The sequence below is a fragment of the Macaca mulatta genome, chromosome 1, assembly GCF_049350105.2.
Source record: "Macaca mulatta isolate MMU2019108-1 chromosome 1, T2T-MMU8v2.0, whole genome shotgun sequence".
NCBI lineage: Eukaryota > Metazoa > Chordata > Mammalia > Primates > Cercopithecidae > Macaca > Macaca mulatta.
In genome coordinates this window covers 124141898-124165309 of record NC_133406.1, presented here as the reverse complement: position 1 = coordinate 124165309, position 23412 = coordinate 124141898, and the positions used below count along the sequence as shown (strand labels likewise).

At 43.4% G+C, this 23412-nt stretch overlaps 1 protein-coding gene across 1 annotated transcript; it reads left to right on the top strand.

Annotated features, from left to right (window-relative positions):
* Positions 1 to 23412, top strand: MAB21L3 (mab-21 like 3). Its single transcript, XM_077950457.1, has 7 exons — positions 1 to 377; positions 574 to 831; positions 9048 to 9188; positions 12175 to 12466; positions 15746 to 15924; positions 16423 to 16617; positions 21125 to 23412. Exons 2-7 carry the CDS (start codon positions 784 to 786, stop codon positions 21356 to 21358), a joined length of 1089 nt encoding a protein of 362 aa, XP_077806583.1. The 5' UTR covers positions 1 to 377; positions 574 to 783; the 3' UTR covers positions 21359 to 23412.

Below are 23412 nucleotides of genomic sequence, written 5' to 3'. Positions count from 1 at the left end.
TGAAAGGTCAGCAGGTGAGCAGAAGGATTCCTGACCAGCCATTCCTGTGGGTGTGTGCCTGTGTGCACTCTGTGTACGTGTGTGTGCCTGTGTGTACGTGTGTACCTGTGTGTACGTGTGTGCATGCTTTTCTAAATGCCAACCGTTGTGCTCTGCTCTGACTGACAAGACCTGATCACTTGTTTGTGGGCATAATGATGGGTGCCAGGCTGGATGTTGGGCAGTTTCGTATTTGTTTATTGTAAAGAAGGTAAATCAGTCTGTGGGATTTTCTGGATTGGAGAGCAAGGGGTGTTTACTGTCAACAGGATAAGGACGAGGAGATATAAGATACTGAGTTCCACGGTGCATCTAGTGTCGGGATAGGAGCATAAAAGGTGAGGAGAAACCAGCTACAGGGTATTTCTGACTTGGGTGGAACTTTTAAGTACTTGGGTGGGAAATACAATTTGGAAAATTGCTCTCTGGTCAAAGAACCAGTCAGTGTGGCTAAATAAGGTATAATTAGGTTGGACTCAAATTCAATTTTATCAACTCTTCTTTCTAAATTCTTTTTTTTTAATTTCCCAAAAGATGACAGATGGATTTTCACAATTTGGAAATAAAAACATGAGTGAAGGGTTCAGAAGGCAAGTCTCTGGTCCATTACACACTTCCAGAAAAATTTAGTACCCAGAGACTCACATTACTGAGAGTGCTGTTTACTCACAAGTGTTGCACTCCATTGAGAAAAAAAAAAAAAACCAGGAAGTTGCTGTTCTACTCAGGACTGACCAAGAAGCCATGAAATCCCTTACTGTGGGAGGCTTAGAAGATTGCCTACTGAATAAGGTAAGGACAGACCGGGTCTCCCCCATGTACCTCCTCCCCATTCACACTGCTTCAAACAAACCTTCATCACTGAATAAGGTAAGGACAGACTGGGTCTCTCCCATGTAACCCCTCCCCATTCACACTGCTTCCAAACAAACCTTCATCCAGAAAGGATCTCAGGCTGTTTCTAAAAGATACATAAAATGCTCCTCAGAAAACAGACTGTCCCCCATAACAATGTTGGGGGACTTAACATATCTCAGCCTTACTTCTCTTTGAGGGTCCAGTGTCCAGAGACTTGCTGGGTATAGAATGGAGAGTTGGAATCTGGGGAACGGGGGAGGAACTCCAGCTCTGCCACTGACACTTGCGTGGTCGTGAGTCACTTAACCTGCCTGAGCCTTGGCCTTCTTCTCTGTAAAATGGGAATAATAATAGGAGCTTCATGGGGTCATGGAAAAAGAGCTAATGAAATCAAAACAAAGCTTTTTAAAATCTCTGAAACTACTAGGTTTTTAAATATTACATTTTTAGTACACATCAGTTAAGAACTTAATTTCTTCTAGATGGTCTAGATGGTCATGTCAAATGTTAGAACTTGAAGGAAACTTAAATATTATCTAGTTTAAGCCTTTTCATTTACAGATGAACCTACCAAGGCATGATGTTAATGTTAAAACCAAAATATTTAAATTGACTAAGAAGTAGGCACTGGTCTGTAGTTTTCAGGCCTTTACAAGTACAAAGGCAAAGGTCATTATCATAGTGATAAGTAAAGTATATTTCTTAAGCAAAACCATTAAGAGAGATAAATCAGGACAGCCTGGCATGATAAAAACTAGAGTAAAGAAAGTGATTTCCCATTATTCCTCCCTTTGAGGACTCTAAATGGAAGAGATATTGGCTGGCATTTTTTTCATGGGTCCTGTATTTTTTGTAAGAAAAAACTCCAAAATTTTTAGTGTGGTGTTCAAGTAACTTGAACTGCTCTATCTTTCTACCCTCTGCTCCCCCTGCATTTCCAATGGCAGAAATCCTAAACAGTGTTTGACATGTTGAATCCAGCTTGTGCTCATGTTTTGTTTGGCCTGTAGATTATTTCTAATGTTTTTCACAAACATTTCAAAATAGATTTTGCATAGAAATCCATATTTCTGTCTTTCCAGGGGAAAAAAAAATCAGAATATTTGGCAACTACAGGTCCCAATTTCTTGCCTGGAAACCGTGTGCTGGGGCTGAGTGTTTGTTAGCCAGAGCATGTGCTGGCCAGTTCTCAGGAGGCTGATCACTCCTGTGTCTGACACTTGCTCCTGGCCCCCGCTGCCTCTCTCACGTGTGTCCCCTACTCGATTCCTGTAGGTGGTTGAGTCTTCCATTTCTGCCCAACAAGAACTGGGCCCTGAGCAGGCCAAGGGCCCTAGCTCCTCCTCGCCACTTTTCTGGCTCATATTCATCCTCCAAACTCAGAGTCCACTTTCTCAAGAAAGAGTCCCTGACACCCCAGCACAAAATGATTTTGCCCACATATTCACTCCCGTTATAATTAGTATTACTGGCACCATTTATTTGATCATGAGTTTGTATATCAACTCCTGACACTTTTCTATTATCATCTTGGTTGGCAACTTACATGTCATATCATTTCATTCTTTATAAGTTTCTGGAGGGGAGAATAGTGTCTTGCATGCCTTTCTTGCCTTCAACATTCAGAGTATCTTGCACATATATGATCACAAATATCTTTAGAGTTCATTAAAGATAAGGCAAGATTGGTGTGGAAGGCGACAGATCAAGGTGCATACAGGATCTCATTTAATCTAATCAACAACTATGTGGTGTACATATTGCCTCCGTTTTTACAGAGGAGGAAACAGAGGCTTGTGGAGATTAAATAACTTATCCAAAGTTACACAGCTAAATTGAGAGGGCTCTGAAGTTTCAGCCTTGTCTTTTTTAGTCCAAAGGCCGAATGTCCTCTGCTAAACTCCTCTGTATCTCTGCAAACACATACTAAGCACCTGCTTTGTGCAAAATACTGTGCTACGGTTTGAGGGTAGACCAAGGCCTGAGATGTGGCCTGCTAAATGAGAGAGAAATTTTGGTTTTGGTCTCTAGGATAGCCCTGTCCCATCTGCAGATTTTGTACATAACCCCAAAGGAAAAAGGAGGGAATTTCACATGCAGTCAGGCAAGTGCTTAATATAATGCATGGTAGACCATAAGGGATGCAGTAGAGATTTCAACAGACTGCTGGAGGAGAACAGAGGTGCATTAGTTCTGATGGGAAAGGTGTCTTACAGAAAGAAGAGTGGAGACAAAGCCTTGGAGGAAGTGTAGGGTTTTAATAAGTGGAGAAGTATAGGAAAGGTCTTCCGGGCTAAGGGAACCCCATTCAAACATTCAAGATGTGTTTCATTCCCAGTCACCTTTTTCTTTTAGGGAGACAGAACAGGGCAGTGGTTAGAAATATGGGCTTTGGAAGGATATGTTCTGTAACTTACTAACTTTGGGAACCTAGGCAAATTATTTAAATGTTCTGAACTTTGGTTTCCTCATCTATAAAATGGGAATAATCATAGCATCCACCTTAAAGAATGATGGATAGGCACAAATGAGCCTTCGAGATTAGGATTAGTCTAAAAAGGAAGGGATATGATGATGGAAAGCCTATGGTCTCGTGTGTATCTATCACTGGATTTAACTTTCCATTTCTTTACGTTATTAGCCCCTGAAAGACAGAGATGGTGCCTGTTTTTGTTTTGTTGAAATTTTTCTAACTGATGATTGGATTTAATGAAATTCCGGAATTAGAGTCTGACTTCTTGTTTTCTGGAAGGAAGTCCTCAGCCTTTTCTTCTCAGTAACACTCATTGGGAATGACATACACATAGGCTGTGTGGTCATGGGTGTGACCAGGCCTGTGTGACATTCCTGGCATGCTACTTAGCACCACTACTCTGTCTCTCTCGCAAGGAAGTGTATCGGAATGCAAGTGAGTCAGAGTGATATTATAGGGGTTAACCTTGAATCCCCATAATTTATATTTGAAACAGTAAACTATTCACAAACTTGAGCTATTAATAGCAGCAAATGACTTGTGGGGCAACAATGAGCCTGATGCTGTGGTTAAGGAGGAGGAGGGGAAAGCGGCCCAGGATGGGACATGGACCTGCGACAGCATGGAGACATGCCTTGGAAGAGCGAGGCCCAAACAACATTTGTTTCCATGTTTTGCCATGAACTGAGTTTGGTGACAAGGTTGCCTCAAGGCTGCCTTGAGGCTGCAACTGGTATCTTGCTGGCTTCCTAAAGTTTGAGAGGCAGTAAAGGAATTCCAGGGTTGGGCTTGCAACGGGTCTCTACTTGTGTTAGAGCCTCCTTCTTTAGATCACTGTACAGCTACCCCAAGCCCCACTGCCTGCTTTTCCACACCCTGAAAAGAACTTCTTGCTGTATCTGTTCAGGGTGTGGCCAGAATAAGTGGAGAGAAACAGTCTGGGGGTTCTGTGTTGTCACACCATGAGGGTGACAAGAGGTGTCTGGGACTAAGCCTGGAAACTCCCAGCACAAATCACTTCTGGGGCTACCAAATAGCACGGCGATGCTGTGTGGGTAAGAACGTATGCAGGAAGCGTAGCCAGAGACGTGGGAGGGACGGGACTGCCCATCACCTAGAGGAAGAGGCTTCCACTCAGGTCCCACAGCAGGGGCATCACTGTCTGGCCCTTGCTGCATGACGCTTCGTGCTTGTTAGATGCGGGAATAGTTGCTGACGCCCAAATACATGGAGACTTAGGACTCCTTATTTCATGAGTCTTGACTTTAAATTGAAGGCATTTTTAGGTTCAGGAAGAGGATAAAGGGTAGGCAGTACTTCTGGTACATCAGTACTTAAGGGTGTGGCAAAGTGTGATGGAAAGAAGTGTTGGAGAGCCTGTCTAGTTCTACCTCTAACTGCCAGTGTGATGTTAGGAAAGTCACCTTGTCACTCTGATCCTCCGTAAAGTCACACCAGACAAGGCAACTTCTGGGATCTCTTCCATTTCTAAGATCCTGAGTCTAAGTTGCAGCAGAAGTGATGCAGGAAGAAAATTAAAACTGGAATTTGTGGTTCTGGGTCTCAGAAAGCATTCTCTTACTCTGACTTTCACCTTTGGCAATCAAAACAGGTCATAAGGGTGAGCTAATAACCTGTGTAACAAGTGAGAGATTATAGTTGTTTTCCAGGAGTGTGTGACCTTGCCTGCTCGGTGTGATCTTGTCCTGCTTGTGTCCTCATTTCGCCATCAAATGAGGGCACAATTTGTAGAACAGATTTACAATGAAGTACTTTTTCCAATAGGCTACTCTTCACATGTGTTATGTGCATACCTACACACACATGTACATACATACACACATGCACACACACTGTTAAGCTTCTATTAGTTAAAAATGATTTGATGGTGATGAATCTTTCATGAGTTTATTAACTCAGGAAACAAAATATATATATATAGTCACTGCTATGTTACTAACATTCAAGTTCTATGGAATTACATCAGCGGGGCTGGCAGATTCAGGAGGCTAGTCTTGGTCTTCAACACATTCTGAGAACTTAACTGTTAGAGAATACTATTTCTCAACCACTCTGCCTGTAATGTTCTATCTAGTTAACCCTTGTATTACTTTTCCCCACTGTACCTGCTCAGACTTCAGGTCCCTAAAGTTGCCTAATGTTCGCTGTTCTACCACTAGCTTTATCTGTTCTTTATTCAGGCTGGAAAATATAGCCCACTACCGAAACCCTGTTGCTTTTATATCTTTCTCCAGCTTTTGCCCAGCAAGCTCCAATCTTAGCACCTCAACTCTTACCTTTGGAGGGCTAAGAGATGGTGGAGAAGATCTCACAACTGAGCCTACTGATAGCCCACAGCCTCAGGGACCCAGCCTCAGCCAAGTCTTGATACTGTCGGGTTATCTTTACGCATGTACCTAAACAATCTCTCATTCCTTATAGCAGCTGTTACAGCAGTCTATCGCCTGAAATCTCTTGCCTTCCACTTCACTCTTAGCTCATTAACGTCTCCTGCTCTATAAAGAACATAGACAGCAGACTGGAAATCTCTCTGATTTTCACTGCCCCCTGCCCTTTTATCTGTATCTGCATGCACCCTTTTCCCCTTCTTTCCTTCTGCCACACCAAGATGAATTCCTCACTCAGGTTTCCAGATGTGCATGACTCCTTTCAGGTGGGAAATCCTTACCAAATGCTTTTGCTCTCTGCTACCTCTTCTTTCACCACTGACTCTTTTCTCTCAGCATTTAAACATGTTTAAGCCTGTGTGTCATTTTGTAAGGAAAAAAACAAAACAAAACTGTTCTCATCCCTGTTGTTTTGGTTTTCCCCATAGTAAAAGTTCTTGGAGCCGGGCGCGGTGGCTCACTCCTGTAATTCCAGCACTTTAGGAGGCCAACGTGGGCAGATCACGAGGTCAGGAGATCGAGACCATCCTAGCTAACCTGGTGAAACCCCATCTCTACTAAAAATACAAAAATTAGCCAGGTGTGGTGGTGCGAGCCTGTAGTCCCAGCTACTCAGGAGGCTGAGGCAGGAGAGTCACTTGAACACGGGTGGCAGAGTTTGCAGTGAGCCAAGATCACGCCACTGCACTCCAGCCTGGTGACAGAGCAAGACTCCGTCTTAAAAAAAAAAAAAAAAAAGTTCTTGGAGGGGTTGCTTACCTCTGTCTTCACTTGGTTGTCTTCCATTCACCCTTAATCCACAAGTAATGCCCACCTCTCCCCCACCATTAATGCTAGTGCCCAGCGTTCCCCCAATGCAGCCATCCTATTCTAGCTGTCAGACTCCATGGACATTTGGGAGTCTTAACTTACTCAGCCACTTACTGTTGACTTTGTTCTTGAAACTCTTCCTTTACTTTCGGGACCTCTCACTGTTTATTCTCCCACTTCACCACCTCCTCTAAGGCAATTGTGTTCTAAAAATATCACAGGAACAATTGCACAGGCATGAGGAGCACAAATTCTCTCTTTGTGCGCCTCAAGCCTGGCTCAATACCTGCTATTTTCTCTTTCTAGAACAACTTTCATGCCCCCTTTTTCCTAGCTAACTCCTAGTAAGCTTTCAAGATACAACTCCAACACACTGTGCCTCCAGGAAGGCCTCCCACCCTCCAAACTGGATGAAGTGTCCTTTTTCTATGTATTCATAGCATCAGTGCAAACCTCTACCTTGCACTAGATTGCCGTGATTTTAATTTCCAGGTTATTTGTCTTGCTTTGTCAAGTTATCTGTAAACCTCGTGGCAACATGTGTGCACAGAGCCCAGCATAAAATGGATGCTCCACTCAAATTACTCAAGTGGAATTGAATCACAACACAGAGGGGAAGTCCTGTGCTGGAGAGGACCCTTAATTTTGGACTTCTAAAACCTTTATTTTTGTCATTTGTTATTTTTCTCATAATAGCATCCCCACACTTATATTCTATACAATTTGTCTTCCTCACTGCTGTGAATGCATGACCACGTCTATCTTGTGCATTGCTGTGTTCCAGCATGTGATGGTGCCCACCACAGAGGATGTGTTAAAAAAATACTTACTGATGAATTGACCCTATGTGTGCTATACAACATGTGTACCAGTAGGTGCACAGTCACATTCTTATTCTGTGAACATATGAAGTTGGCTTGCTGGTTGATGGGAAGTATGAGTGAGATCTCAGGTAACTGGCCTAGTTGATGACTTAGTTTAGGAAAACAGGAATCTCTTTGACTTGGGCTTTTTTTTCTGGCTGTCGTGATCAGTTTATGGGTGTCTCAGAATGACTCTAGAATACGTAGAAACAACCGTTATACCAAATTTGGAGAGAATATAAAGATTCATGGATGGGCGTTACATTGCGATGTATCAGATATTGCCTGAAATTGGCCCCTGGCTGAAGGAGCCTCTGAAGGAGAGTCTCACTGTCATGACAGCGGCTTGCGGGTGCCTCCTGAGCAAGATGACAAAGCGCCCCCTCCATTTCAGAAAAAATCTTGCAGACCCTTCCGTCTCTTACTTGGATTTTTCTGTGTCTCTCCTGGAGTTCACTAAAAGTTCCTTTGTGTTTCCCACAAACATCTATTTCCCTAAACTTTAAGTATCTGATTAGTGTTCAGTTTTCTATGAGAATTTCCCAGTTCTTCCTAACTCGCTGTGGTAACTATCTTTCAGCAGAAACATGCCTTTTCTTAAGGGTCTAGAAGCAAAAGGCAAGGGTGAGTACAAAGGCAAAGAGAATCATCATTTACTGATGACATCAGTGGGAAGCAGGCTGCTGGGTGCTGATACATGTTAAGCAGTTTAATATTCACACTGTGGGCAGCAGGCATGACGATACCATGGTAGAGTCTCACCATGGTTCACAAAACGCTGTGTGATGATCTGGCCCCTGCTTTCCTTTCCCAACTCACCTCCTATCACTTTCCTTTTGCCGGATCCAACCACAGTGGCCTCGCTGCTAGCCTTAGAGCATTGCCTACGTCAGAAGAGGAGCATGGAATCTGCTTTCCTAAGCTGTCTTCAGCCTCACTCAAATGTCACCTCTATAGACAAGTATTCTTTGTCCATTGTCCACCCTAACTAAAATAGCTGCCCCTTTATTCTCTAGTCCCTTATCATATTTTATTTTTCTTCCTGGGACTTATACCTGATATTATAACATATACACACATACAGACACATATACATACACATACACACACACACATATATATACACACAGGAATACATATATATATACACATTTATATGTGTGTCTGTGTGTGTATAATATCAGGTATGATGCTATATATTATAATATTGATATTATATATTATAATTATATATTATGTATTATATCTACATGTATTCCTATATTTTCAGCTAGAGGACAAGTATCTACATTGTTCACTGTTGTCTTAATCACTGTTGTGTCCCCAGCACCTGGCCTGGCACCTGCTACATAGTAGGTCCTAGATAAATATCAAATGAATGCATCTGTTACAGAAAAGAACATTGAGGCACCAACCAATGTCTTCTCAGTGGAGTCAGACCTAAGTCCATCTCCCCGGCGTCTTGGGAAGGCAGAATTTTTGAGCTGAACTCCCTCGGTCACCCCTCGCTGTACCCTTGTCTCCTCACTATCTTATGCCAGTGCCTTGGGGCCCACAGAGGAAATAACCACCTTTTCTGGTCCTTCTCACACCCAGGTGGACTTGAGGCGCCAGCAGATTTCCCAGGCTGTGGAGGAGGTGCAGAAAGTCGTTCATCATTTGACCACAAACATCAGCAACCAAGACATTAGATTTCAAACTGTGCCTTACTCTGACACATACAATGAAAATATTAAGGTAAGCAAGTCTCACTGTCTCTAAGTGCCACCAACAGAGCCAGGATACTTGGGCAGGTGAATCTCAGTGTGTGACAGATGCTTGCCTCACTCAGAATACTCATAACAATTCTTGTTTTCACAGGTACTCTTAGTTTTTAGTATTTACAGTCTCATTTTATACATGTCGTTTCAGCCAGTGGCGTGGCTTATGCCTATAATCCCAGCACTTTGGGAGGCCAAGGCGGGAGGATTGCTTGAGGCCAAGAGTTTGAGACCAACCTGGGCAATGCAGTGAGACTCTGTCTCTTTAGAAAAAGGAAAAAAGATAGATGTTATTTCCTTTGAGCCCCCACATTCCTAGATGAGAAAAACTAGGCTTAGAGAAGTCAAATGACTTGATCAAGTCATATCAGGCACTAAAGCCAGAACTCACACAGAAGCTTTTGATTCCAAAGCACATTCTGCCGTCACAATCAAAGCTCAGTTAAATACACATTCATTTATTAAGCACCTACTTAATAGATTGGAGGTATGGTGGAGGGAACTGAGGGCATCCATAAGAAGACCATTGAAAGTCATAGTCTGTGGGTTGCAGATGGGGAAGGAAGAAAGTAGAAGAGGTGCCACTGAGAAGCTGCAGGAGCAGACTGGCAACCCCTCCCCCTGCTGAGGAATCCCACCCAGTGTAAGCCAATGGGTAACACCAGCATTCAAGCAACACGGTAGTGAGGGCAGAGCTGAACACACAGAAACGACCTCACTTAAACCTGTAAACCACCTTGTGGAAAAGACACTCTGGTTATTTTAATTTTAGAGGTGAGAGAAGTGAGATTCTGAATCATTCTGAATCTCCACCATTCTTTATCTTGATTTTTATTATGCCACATACCTCTTTCACTTTGTGTTAAATTTGTATGTACTCATGGCCCATTTCTCACAACAGACTGCACATCCCTTGATTGTAAGGACCATGTTTACCGATTGTTTTGCTCCTAGCACCCAGCATGGTGTGTGGCACATGGTAGACACTTAACATATGTGGAATGAATGAATAAATGAATGAGCAAAAGAATTAGTACCTGAACAAAAGACCATTGCTGGCCCATTACATCTCAAGTTTGGTGGATGCAAGAACCACCCAAGAGATGCTGGGATTTGTGGATTTTGAAACAGAGTCAGATTGTAGGAAATTAATCCCAGGGTGAAAAATATAAAACTAGATTGAATCCTGGAATGCTAGAGCATCACTTGCCCAACTCTCCCACCCAGGCCAATCTAACTTGGTCACAGTGACTGGAAATAGAGATATTACATTACTTTTCTTAGCACTACACCCAAGGAAATTTCCTTCCGTGGTCCTACTTAGAATTCATAGCTTAAAATATATCTTACATTTATATATGTCATGTCTTACATATTAAGTTTCAAAAATAGCTACAGCATAGCATATAAAATTGCTTTTAACTTAGATCAAATTCAACAAGTTTTTTTTGTTTGTTTTTTAAAGATAGAGTCTCATTCTGTCACCCAGGCTGGAGTGCAGTGGTGAGATCATGGCTTACAGCAGCCTCAACCTCCCAGGCTTAAGTGATTTCCCACCTCAGTCACCTAAGCAGCTGGGACTATAGGTGCAAATACCACCATGCCTGGCTAATTTTATTTTTATTTTTTTATTTTGTAGAGATGGATTTTGTCATATTGCCCAGGCTGCTCAACAAATATTTACTAAGCACCACTTACATGACTAACAACATGATAGTTCTGCTTTTGAATTCACATGAAAGTAAATTGAAATAATGTACAGATCGGAAATTCCAGGGACTTTGGATGTTTTTTTCCTGTTTTTACATCCAGCTACCTTTCTGTGGGTACCAGAAGTCATGTGGATACATCATCTAAAACATCAAACTATTGTTTTCTTAGAGTTAGGCAGATCCAGCTGGGGCTGATTAGGACATTCACCCCTCAATGGGTCAATGACTGGCCCTGGGCAAGAGTTAACCAAATTCCATGGTCAGAGCTTTCCGTGAGGAGGAGGCAGCTGACTCACAGCTGAAGGTGTGTGTGAAGTGGGACATGGTCAGAGTTCAGGCTCCTTTGGCTGCTCTGTTTACCCACTTGTTCTATCTCTTGGCTGCTGGTCTGCCTGCTTTCCCCCAGTCATTGCTTCACTGGTTCCTGGAGAAAGGGATTAGGCGGATTCTGATTGTTTGCTTTTTTTCTTTAAACTTAGAATTATCTCAACAGCTCACATTGTCTCAACAAATAAGCTTTCATTTTCCCTTTGATTTTGGAAGGGTTAGTCATGAACACTGACCATGGGTCATCAGTACAGGCCCCCCCAACCCAAAAATAGGAGACATTTTACAAAATCTTTTAAACTCCCTTTCTGTTACTTCCCACCTTTTATTTGTGTCAAAACATTCACCATTCCATGTCATTCATTGTTGGCTGAGTGCCAGCCCAGGGTAGAGAAATAATAACTGAACAAGCTGTCCAAAGACCTAAACTCGAATTCTGACTCTTCTACTTACTGGCTGTGTGTCCCTGGGGAGATCTCCAAGCCCCTCTGCATCTTGGATTCCTCATCTGGAAAATGGCAACAAAGCTCACCTTACTGTGTGATTGTGAAGTTGAAATGGTCAAATGCATTAGAATTGCAGTGTCGCGACTGCAGGGAACTCAATGCATACTCATTCTTCTTTCTCAAACTTTAGGCCTCCTCTGGAGTTCCTGGTCTAGCTCACTGTCTTTACTTGTATAGTCATAAGATAATAAACTCAGCGAGCTAATTTACTTGCCCAAAGTATTTACAGTGATTCAGTAGCAGAACAAAGAGGTAATCCACTTGTAACACCCAGGTCTATGTCTCTGTGTATCAGGTCACACTACTGAGGGTGGAGTGGTGAAGAGAGCTGCCTGGCGAGACAGGTCGGCTCCCAGGACTTCCGTTACCTCCCGAATCTGTGAATTCATGCTTGTTTTCAATCCTTTCCTGACCCTAGGTTTTGGCCCCCAGTCAGTTCCTTGTCACAGTCCCAATAAAAGGCCTGGCTGGGTACAGGGAGGCCAGGGAGCAGCGCTGGCGGTACTACACCCTGCAGGGCACCAGGCTGCCCTGCCCGTTGCGGGACCCTGAGGGTCTGCAGCAGTGGCTGGAGGTGGAACAGTTTATGAAGAGCCTGTGGCAGTGGCATGAGACAGACGTGAACATCGATGGAGACATTGTGCCCGCTAAGGTCCTCCTGGTGTTCCGGAAGCTGGTGGAAAATGCAATTAGAACCTGTCACCTCTCAGGTGAGCTGATCAGGAACAAGTGCAAGGGTAATTGCTGACATTCCCCTTTCGCTCTACAAAACCTCTGTTTGGGTGTTACCTGCAGCTCACAGCCTACATTTGAGAAGATAATCATGTGCTCTTCACATTTATTTAATCTTAATAAGATGAATCAGCTTTTTTCCCCTGCCGTTGATGCACAGAAGGTTGGAATTCATTCTAACAAAATAGTGTTGTGGCTTTGAGAAAGTTACTGTGCTGGCATAGATATAAAATGCTGTGGATTATGCACCTTAACCAGGCTTAAAAACTTAAGCATATTTGTTTTAAAAGCAAATTATTCACAAACCCCAGGTCTTCTTTATTAGTACATTTTTACTGCAGCACCTCCATGTGACTGCAGTACCACAGTGTGCTGAGATTCCACATTTGGAAACCACTAACTTGAACCAAAACAGAAAATCCAGGAGCCAAAAGAACTGACTAAATTTGACAAAGTCTTAAGCTACTGTACAGCATATGCCCACACACACACACACACACAAACACCTTTTTTGTTCACACAAAGTGAAAAGGTGAATTTCTAACTGGAAAGAAATGGCCAATTTTCTTAATTATATAATTAGGAAAATATAAATTTTCTTAATTTATAAACCAATAAGAAAAAAGATGAGCTGACCAATAGAAATAATTATCAAAAAAAAAAAAAAAGGAATCACAGAAAAAGAGTACAAATGGCTTGCAAAAATAAGAAAAGACATTCCATCTAATGTATATTTCAACATATATTAGAATATACCTCATGTTGGGTACATTAAAATACCTAACAAGTTAAAAGAAATGAAAAGTTTGATCATGCTTAGTGTCGAGTGGGCATGGTGAAATGGGTATTTTCCTGTTGTTATTAGAAGTGGAAATTGGTGTCTCCTTTTTAAAGAGAAAGTTGTCTATATTTTATTTTCATAATGTGCTCACTTGACAATTCAACAATTCCAGTTCTAGAAATATATTTCTACAAATTAAATTCTACAAATATATTCATAGATTTATAAATATTTATTTTATATATAAATATATATTATATATTACATATATTATATAAATAATATATAATATATATTAATTACAGTATGTAATATATAAATAAATATATAAATATATTAAATTCTACAAATATATTCTACAAATACACAAAGAAATATGCACCAGGATATTCTCTGCCATAGATTTTATACTAGTAAATAGAAGTAATCTAAATGGCTAATAAAGGAAAACTGGCTAACTTAAATTATGCTGTCTCTGCCTACTGGACTACTATGCAGCCTTACAAAAGAACAGGCATATGCCCATGCATACATACAGAGCTATGAAAAATGCATGGGCTAGATAGCTAAGTGAAAAACCAAACTGCCAAATAATATGAGATTCCATCTGTGTGAAAATAAAAGGATGTATTCGTACATACATTTGCTTGTCTAGACAGAATAGTTCTGAAAATTTCCATAATGGTAATAATTTATGTTTAATAGATTTTTTACTAAGTAGAGTAAGTTTCATGGGTTATTTAATTTAATCCTCATAACCACACAATACAGTAAGAATTCTTTTGCTACCTGTTTTAGGGATGAGGAAACTGAGACTTAGAGAGATTAAGTCACTTCTGAAGGTTGCACAACACATAAGCAGAGCCAGCTGCAGAGCAGGGTGGGGGCCAGTGGGCTGGCTGCAGCATCAACTCACCTCTTATGCTGTGCGACATTATTCATAGTGAAAGTGCAAAGCAGAGATTCAGACTGGGCAAGGTTGATGAGACGCTTTTAGTAAATAATGCTAAAGTGCCAGTTGTCATGTTCCTGTCTGGGCAGCTCTGATGACATGCAGACAACAAGCCCTTTATCCCACCTCGGCCAGGGAATGTTTCCATTTTGAAAAGCCTAACACAATTAATGTGCTTCCATTTTCTTCTGTGTGCAAGGAAATGCAAAATAATAGATTCTGATCTATTTCAAAAATTGGGATGAACAAATAAGGATGAATAGATCCTGATCTATTCAAGACTGCTTATCTTTATCTGCAATGAAGGCAAACAAACAAACAAAAACTGTATCTTTTGAAAGAAGAAAGAGCAAATTGGAAATGAGGAAATTATAGTATGTGAGCTGGAAAACTACTAGATGCATAGTTTTCTCTTCTTCTCTTTTCCTGGTTGGAAAATGAGGCAGTGGCGGCTTCTTTCAAATCACTCAATCCTCTGAAACAGTGGTTGTGATGTGCTTTGATGTATTTTGTGGTTACAGGGGTTTCTGATGATAGATACCTCTGAGGCTCGGCTAGCTGAGTGGATGGTAAAAACAAATACCATCTAAGAGACTGAGGCCTAGATAAAAGACAGGTGAAGCCAAATTTCACCAAAGGGGTATGAATAAATAAGGAGGCTGATACTGTCCCCAGCCAGTGTCAGAACATCTAGGTGAAGAAGGAAAAAAAAAAAAGGGCATTAGCCTTCCCTATGTTTGCATTACTCTGAAAAACCAACATTTAGATATTTGGGTGGAATGGAGAAGGATATAGAAAAATAGTTAGGTTTCATTTTACAGTAGCAAATACAGACAGTCCCCAACTTGCCATGGCTCAACATATGATTTTTTTTACTTTACAAGGTTGCAAAAATGATACATGTTTAGTAGAACCTGTGCTTCGAGTACTCATACAACCATTCAATGAATTCCATGAAATATTCAACACTTTATTATAAAATAGGCTTTCTGTTAGATGATTTTGTCCAACTCTAAGTTAATGTAAGTGTTTTGAGCACATTGAAGGTAGGCTAGGCTAAGCTATGATGTTTGGTAAGTTCGGTGTATTAATACATTTTCAACTTACAATATTTTCAGCTTTATTGTGATGTGACCCCATCGTAAGTCAAGGAGCATATGTACTACACTTTTTCTTTTTATTCTATGGCTTTTACTTTCAGTTGAGCCTCTTGAAAATAATCTATTAATTTAAAAGAAAAGGTACCACAAAAGCCTTGGGATTGGGGGAGAAAGAAAAACCCACTAGCAATGAGACTTCTTAGTAATGCTCTGACGCTGGCTAGGTGACTAACCATCTGGTTTTGATGTCACAACCTTGACCTGCTACAGGCATTGTGATCCTTGATGTGCTACAGACATTGTGAAAGTTGCCATACCAGTTGCAAGGTGCTGATCAGAGCAACTGCTCACAAATTTCTTGTTTGAACGCTTGTAATGTGCAAGCCTTTATCTTCTCCTTATCCATTTGGTCATTTCCTATCAGGTAAGGTCAGCATGCTAGGAAACCGCTCTGCAGTTTGGATTGCTGTGGAAACATCTGCATATCAGGTGGAATTGGAGCTGGCCCCCGCGGTGGAGATCCCCACCACCTGGTCCGAGAAAGCCCGGTGGCCTCGATGTCTGCAGCGCTGGCCTTCCCAAGAGAGAGTGGAGTGCATCAAGGTATCAGTGGGCGGGACCCAGCTCTCCAGAGCAGTGGTGCCAACAGCTTAACCAGTCACAGCATTACCGACTGCCAAAGAGTTTCAAAGGAAAGTTGAGGTGTCACTAGATCAGTAGTTCTCAAAGTGTGGGCCCTGCACCAGCGTCACCTGAGAACTTGTTAGAAATGCAGCTTCCCGGGCCCCCACTCTGGACCTGCTGAATGACACCCTTGAACAGAGCCCAGCAATATGTGTTTTAAGAAGCCCTCCGGGTGATGTGATTCTGATGCGTTCTCAAGTTGGAGAACTGCTGCAGGAGAGGAAGTGGGTACCACCTTCTAACTGTTCATATCCAAAGTGGCTTGTGGTCTCCCTGACATCCCCTTTTCATCCCCACATAGGATGTGCTGTCTGCCTGGTGAAAAGTTCCCCAGACCAGCAGACTGCTTCAGAAATGGCTTTCTACACCAGTGAGTGTTGTTCTTCTCATTTCCCAATGTTTTTCTTTTTCTTCCAGTCGTTTGGGTTTAACTTGTTGCCCTGTTCAAATTATCACTGGCAGCTGAGCTTCCTCCGTGCTGAGCAGGTGTTGCTAGAACAGCTGGATGAGGATGGGGGCTGCCGTAGGAAGTGTTTTCAGGTCATGAGGCAGCTGAAGGAGGACGTCTGGTGCCCAGGGAACAGGCCCGTCATCACGTCCCACCATCTGCAGGTGAGTGTGGGGCAGGTGGGAGAAGGCCCAGGGGCAGCTTTGGATAGATCATTCTCCCTGTGGCCTCTTTAGGGCCTGGCCAGAGCCACTCAGTAGGGCTGGCATGTGTGAAAAATGAGGCTCTAGTATCTACATTGGCCATCCAACAAATGCCTACTTATTATGGAAATATGTAAGCTAGCACCATATGGGAGTCCACAACACCCCTGTCCAGGGTAAAATTTCCTCCCTTCCTTCCCTTTTCCAATTCTCTTCTCTCCCACTTTTCCTCCCCTCTCACTTTTATTTTACCACCAAACCAACCTGAGTGCCCACTAGGTGCCAGAAACCCTGCTGAGGTTCAGAAATAAATTACAAAATGTGATTCGTGCCTCACACTTTGATGGCTTTATGTTTGTGCCAGTCTTAGAACCCACTGCAGCCTAAGCACAACTCCTCATGCACACAGACCCACTAACACAGAGGGAACCAGGAAATGCAACACAAAGGTTACCACACACGTACTGCCACACACCTCTTTCTAGGGTCCAAATCACTAGGCAAGGATTTTCCCTTGCTCTGCCAGCACCTGCCTCTCCTTGCCCTAAACCCAACAGTAACATCCATTCATGCCTTCACTCACTCATTCAGCAAGTGTCTATTGAGATTACTCTGGGCCAGAGGCCTGCCCCAGTACCTGCTGTGGGCTCAACCCCTGCCAGCACAAAGGTGAACAGACACAGATGTGGTTCCTCACTCCGTCACTTCTGGTCTAGCATGGGAGATAGACATGGGTAAGGCAAGCCAGTGGGTGCATGTACAATCACACAGTGAGGAAGCACTGGAACGGGAGGAGCATGGCTCTGTGAAGGCTCAGAGCAGCAGAGCCTGACCTGGACTGGGCAGTTAGGGGGGCCTCCTTGGAAAGGGGGCCTTTGACCACCCTCTCGACTCCCTCTTTCTCAAATTGTGGACCACACAGAGTGAAGTGGACTCTCATGTAGCAGTTCTGTGCAGCCTGCTGGGGTAGGGAGGTAGGAGACTCTTGCGGGACACCGCAGCCAGCCTAGCTAGTGTGGGTCTAGGAGCTTCAGCCCTCCTCTCTGGCCCCAGAAAGGATGGACTGCCTTTCCACTCAGGCAAGCACAGGTCCCTGGGGCAGTCACCTATCTGTGAGGTGCCTTCCTCACATACCTGTTCCTCCTCTCATTCGATAGACAAAGCTCTCTTCTTGCCCCATGTTACTCCATCTGCTCTAAAGTAACTTCTTGAAAGACAGATACCACATTGGTCTTGTCCAGCTAGCATGCTGACCTTACTCAGTGCTCTTGTTCACTGGGAGAAGGATGAATAATACCCCCAGTATCTCTCCCAGTGCTTTGTACATAGTAGCACATTAAATATTTGTAGAGCAAATGAATGAGTGGCTTCACATCTTGCTCAACTTTTCTCTTCTTTTTTGCACAAAATCACTAATCTTTGCTTCACCTTCTTATCTTTCTGATAACCTATCCATTTTGACTTGCGGAAGAATCTGTTAACATCTCATTCACATGCACTGGGGCTTTTCTCTGGAGTTCCAATATTCTCAACGTGTCCCAAGCACACTCCCCTAAAAACACGTAGGCTGTTCTCCTGGATGGAGGGCATGTGCTTGCAGAAGATACTTTGATTTGTTCTGTAGATTTAGCTTCTCTTGCTTTCCTTTATACAGCCCACACTAGAAGAGGCAGAGCTGAGACACAAACTCAAGTCTATCTCATATCAAAACCTCATAACCTTAACGATTGACTTCATTACCTCTCAATTAAGATGGATGGAAATACCATTCAGTGACATGAATATTTCAGGCATGATTGAATGGGGCCACCATGGATCTCCCAACCCATAGCTGTTTGCAAATCTGTACTCCCCACAAGGGCTGACTTCTATTCTGATAGTTCCTAAGTCACCTAGTGGATTTTAAGGCAACTCCTGAAGGATTATCTGTTTCAGTCTTCCCTGACTCACCTGCATGGCACAATAGAATTGGGCAACATCAAGGATGGGCATTTTTTTTAAGGGGGCTATTTCTGGAGTGAGATAAACAGAAAGTGCTAACTGCCTTTTTCTCTGGTCTTCCATCCTTAGTCCTCAGACAGAATTATCTTCCATTTAGGCATCCTCACCCTTGAAATGAATGTGGCTGGTGACAAAAGTGGTGTTAGACACCATCCCAGATGATGACTTGAGTGTGCTGGATCCTTGCCAAGTCTTCATTCTGGGGAAAGTGGAAGAGGCTGGGTTGCAAAACAGCATTAGGAAGCTGTGGCACTCAGCCTCGCCTCACCTTAAGTCTGACACTCTCTTACACTGTCAGAAAGGCTCTGCCCCAAGACTGTTTCATGTGAAGGAAAAGCTTATCTTTTATTGACTTATTTATTCCTAAAACCCACTCAAAGTACATTGGCTTGCTTATAATGAGCTTAACTGCCCCAGTTTGCTTAGGACGATAAAAGCTTAATTAACAAGAGGAATTAACATTTTTTTCTGGTATCTAGGTTATCTTCACTTGCATGAAGTTATCTCTAACTCATTTATTCATAATCATATAATCTAAATACATAGTTGCTATGAACTTACAACTGCTCTAAAAAATAAAGACTGTATAAAAATAATCAATATCTAAACCATAACATGAATTCATTAATTCACTTATTCAGTAAATGTTTATTGACTTCCTCTCATGGGCTAGCCTCTGCTGGGTACTGGATAGCTTAATAGTGAATAAAAATAGGCATCATTCACTGTTCTCATAAAGTTTATAACCCAGTAGGGGAAATGATACAATTAATCACATAAATATAAAAACTACTACAGTTGTCACTGCTTCTTATGAGAAGTACATGGCTAAGAGAGTGTGCAGTGGCTGTACTAGGGAAATTTGATCTGATGGACAAAGAAGGGAAAGAAGTTTGTCCTATGCAGCTGAAGCAGGAGGTGCAAAGGCCCTGTGGTAGAATGGGGCATGAAACGGCTGGTGTGGCTACATGAAGAGAGCAAGGGAGGATATGGGTCAAGATGCATCTGGAAAGGAAGGCAGGGACCAAACCTTATAAACCACACCATGTTAAGCATGATGTTTTTAGCTAACAAACAATGGGAAGAGCTTAAAGTATTTTAGATGAGAAGGGAAGTGGATGTATATTGGCAGCAGTGTGGATGGTGATAGTTTGGATGGTGGCAAGAACAGGGATGGGCTGATGAGATGGCTACTGCAGAGGTCCAGTGAGATGTGGAGGCAGTGTGGAGGGGGATGGTAGAATAATACTTGAGGTGAAGGTAAATGGGTAGACTCGAGAAATACTCAGGCAAGAGGATTGCAGGACTTGACTGGGGGCGGTAAGGGAGAAGGATGACTCCTAGGTTTGCATGTTGCACAACTAGCTAGTTAAGCAACTCTGGAGGCAGATCAGGTTTGTGCAGGAAGAGCAGGGGTTCAGTTTGGACATGTTGGGACTGAGATAACTTTCAGATACTCAAGAGATACATGGTAAGGAGGTCAGAGGAGAAGTCTGGGCTGGAGACACAAATTTGCAAGTCATTCATTTGTAGTGAGAATTAGAGCTGCTGTTGTGGAGGGAACACAGAGCTGAGGAATGAATGTACAGTGAGAGGAGAAGAGGGCCTAGAACTGAGCCTCCAGAAACTCCACCCCTCAAAGGCAGGCCAAGGAGTAGAAGCCTGCCAAGGAGGCGCTGTAATGCTAGGAGAAAACCCAGAGAGTAGATTGCTTGGAAGTCAAGTGAAGGATGGCTCAGGAGGGAGGGTGTGGGCGAGAGAACCAGGTCTGCTGAAAGGTCAGGTAAGGTGCAGGCTGACAAAGGCCTGTTGGATTTAGAAACATGGAGATCACTGGGCCTTGAAGAGAGGAGCCTTTGAGGATTAATGAGAGAAGAATCCATCTTGGAGCGGACTGAGGCGAGAAATGGGAGGAGAGGAAATGACGACAAACAATAGAGCTGACTCTGGAGAAACCTGGATTTGCAGAGGGAAGAGTGAGGGCAGGAGGCAGACGTGGCGTTGGGGTGGCAGGAGAGCTTTCAACTTGTGAAAAGCAGTTGAGGAAGAGGGTAATCCGTCATATACAGTTCCTGGAAGATGGCATCCGGGACCCTGTGGAGGGATCAGCCCCACAGGCAGAAGAGGCAGAAGCAGGGAGGAAGAAAGGAGGGTGCTGCAGTAGGCAAGATCTGTCTGGTTTGGGAGGATGAGGGGTTCCATTTTCTTCATAAAGTAGGAGGCAAAGACATTGCCTGGAGTGGTGACCACTGAAAATGTTGGAGGAGATTAGGGAAGAGGTGCGGGAGACCAACTTGTAAACTGAAGGCCCACCTGAAGTTGGGGATTGTGAATTCGTGGTAGATCCAGTCTGCCTAGGCAACTCTTTTCTCCCTTGTTCCAAGGCCACATAAACTCAATAATTGTTTCCAAGATATCCTCCTCAATTGCCTGAAACAATGTCTGACAGCACTTCTTCCTTCCACAGACTGTGCTCTTTTGGACCTGCGAGAAATATCCCCACTTTAAAGACTGGAAGTTCTTCAGCAAAGCGTTTCTGCGCCTGGTGAGGAAATTGCACAAGTGTGTGAGCCAGCACTTCCTGAAACACTATTTCGTCCGGAACAGCAACCTCTTTCAGTGCACCAACCCGATCGAACTGGACGCTGTGGCCCAAAAACTGGCCACCTTCCTGAAGAAGCCCCAGATCAGCCCGCCCTGATGGCTGCCCCAGCCTGGGAGGCTCTTGGATATTTTATTCTGGCTTAACCTTGTTCTTTGGATGGTTCCTAAGTCAGGTGCCAGGATCCTGCCTAGGAGAAAGGCCATGAATGGCAGCGGAAATTACATCAAACCAGTAACACTTCAGCAGGGAGGGAGGAAACTGTGCCCCAGGCTGTCTGGCCCAGGCCTCCCTGGAGCCCAGCAAGCATTTCCACCCTAGCTACCTCTCCTGGAGACGGCTCTCATCAGGCTTCCTCAGGCACAGATTTGGAACTGGTGACAGTTCTGAACTTAGTTTCCCTTGTTCAGGCTCTGATCGTCTCACAGTGAAGATAGAGACAGAACCCCTGGAAGACATGAGCCTGCTGGCCAATACTGTGCCCAGCCCACCGATCATGGGTGCATTCTCCTGCCATTTGTAAAATGGGAATGTTAACGTGCCTACCTCTGAGCAGGGCTGTGTGTCTATGAGACTGTGCTGGCGCCTTTTCAAGGGGAAGACATTGGATCAACACAAAGTGTTCCTGGTTGGTTGAGCAGCTGGTGTTTGCATCCTGGATCGGTACCCACAGCACTGACGCAAAATTGCACCTGTTGAGTTAGCAAGCCTGTGCTTCCTTGCTGCCCTCCAGCTTCCTTAGCATGTGGGTCAGTGGCTCCTGAGGTTCTGTCTGCTTCTCTGGTATTCTCTAAGCAGGGAGGGGAGTGGTTTTGATGACAAGTTTAAGTCAAAGATGAAAGCACAGCTGTTGGCCTGATGCCAACCACAGCCCTCTCTTTGCTTCCCAGGCCATAGGCCATGGATGGAACTTCCTTATATATTTATGTAAATAACCTAGTACTATGATCTGCATGGAGTGACCTTAGGTGTCTGTCACCACTCATTGTGTTCCTTTACTCACTTCATTCACTCACTCACTCATTGACAAATAATGCTCATTAGGCACTGGGAACACAGCAAAGAGCAAAGTGGATGAGGACCTCCCCCTGGGGATGCCGCCTAATGGTGGAGACAAGAAATGAACAACGGATAAACATGCACAGTTATTACAGATGGAAGCAAATGCTCCGAAGGAAATAAACAGAATGTTGAAGTAGAGTCCACAGAAAGGTCCCCAAAGGATGAAAATGCAAATAGCTGAAGGGGAAGGAAAAGTGACCAAAGGCAGGCCTGGCGGAGCTGGCATGAGTCAGAGCACCTGGCCTTGTAAAGCCAGGAAGGAATCAGTATTTTATTCTAAGATCAAAGGTGTGACATTTGGCCTCTGCAGAAGCAAGAGGAGTATCACCATCTGACTGCATTTTAAACAATTGTTCTGGTAACTGCATGAAGAAGGTCTGGGGACTCACACATGAGCCAGGAGCTCTTGAGCCACCCATTTGGAATTTCACAGAGGCCCACAAGGCAGCATATTCTATGTGGCACAACTGATCAGGAATTCTAGGAGTTCTCGGTGAGATCAATGGTTTTTTCTGGCGTTTACGTAATGCTTCTCAACTCAAGGGGCTCCTTTATTACTTTGGAATGTTTTTGCCCAAATATCTATACCAAAGATAAATTTCTAAAACATGAGCTACTGGTTTTGTTTTGATGAAAATTCACATTTGAAAATAAAAATGATTATTTTTCAAAAGTACTGTAACCAAATGGTGGGGTCCCTAGGCTATCGCATAACAAGTAATGATTTTTAAAATATTGAAAACAAGTATTTCTAAACCAACAATGAGTTTACAATTTTTGAAAACATAAAGGCCTGGTGCAGTGGCTCATGCCTGTAATCCCAGCTCTGTGGGAGGCTGAGGCAAGAGGGTCACTTGAGACCAGAAATTCAAGAGCAGCCTGGGCAACATAGCCAGACACTGACACCCCATCTCTACAAAAAATTTAAAAATAAGCCAGATGTGGTGCTCAGGAGGCTGAGATGAGAGGATAGAGACCAGGAGTTTGAGGCTGCAGTGAGCTTTGATCGTACCACTGCACTCCAGCCTGGGTGATGGAGTCACCAGGAGGGAGAGCCTGTCTCTAAAAGAATAAAAAATTTTAAAAAAGCA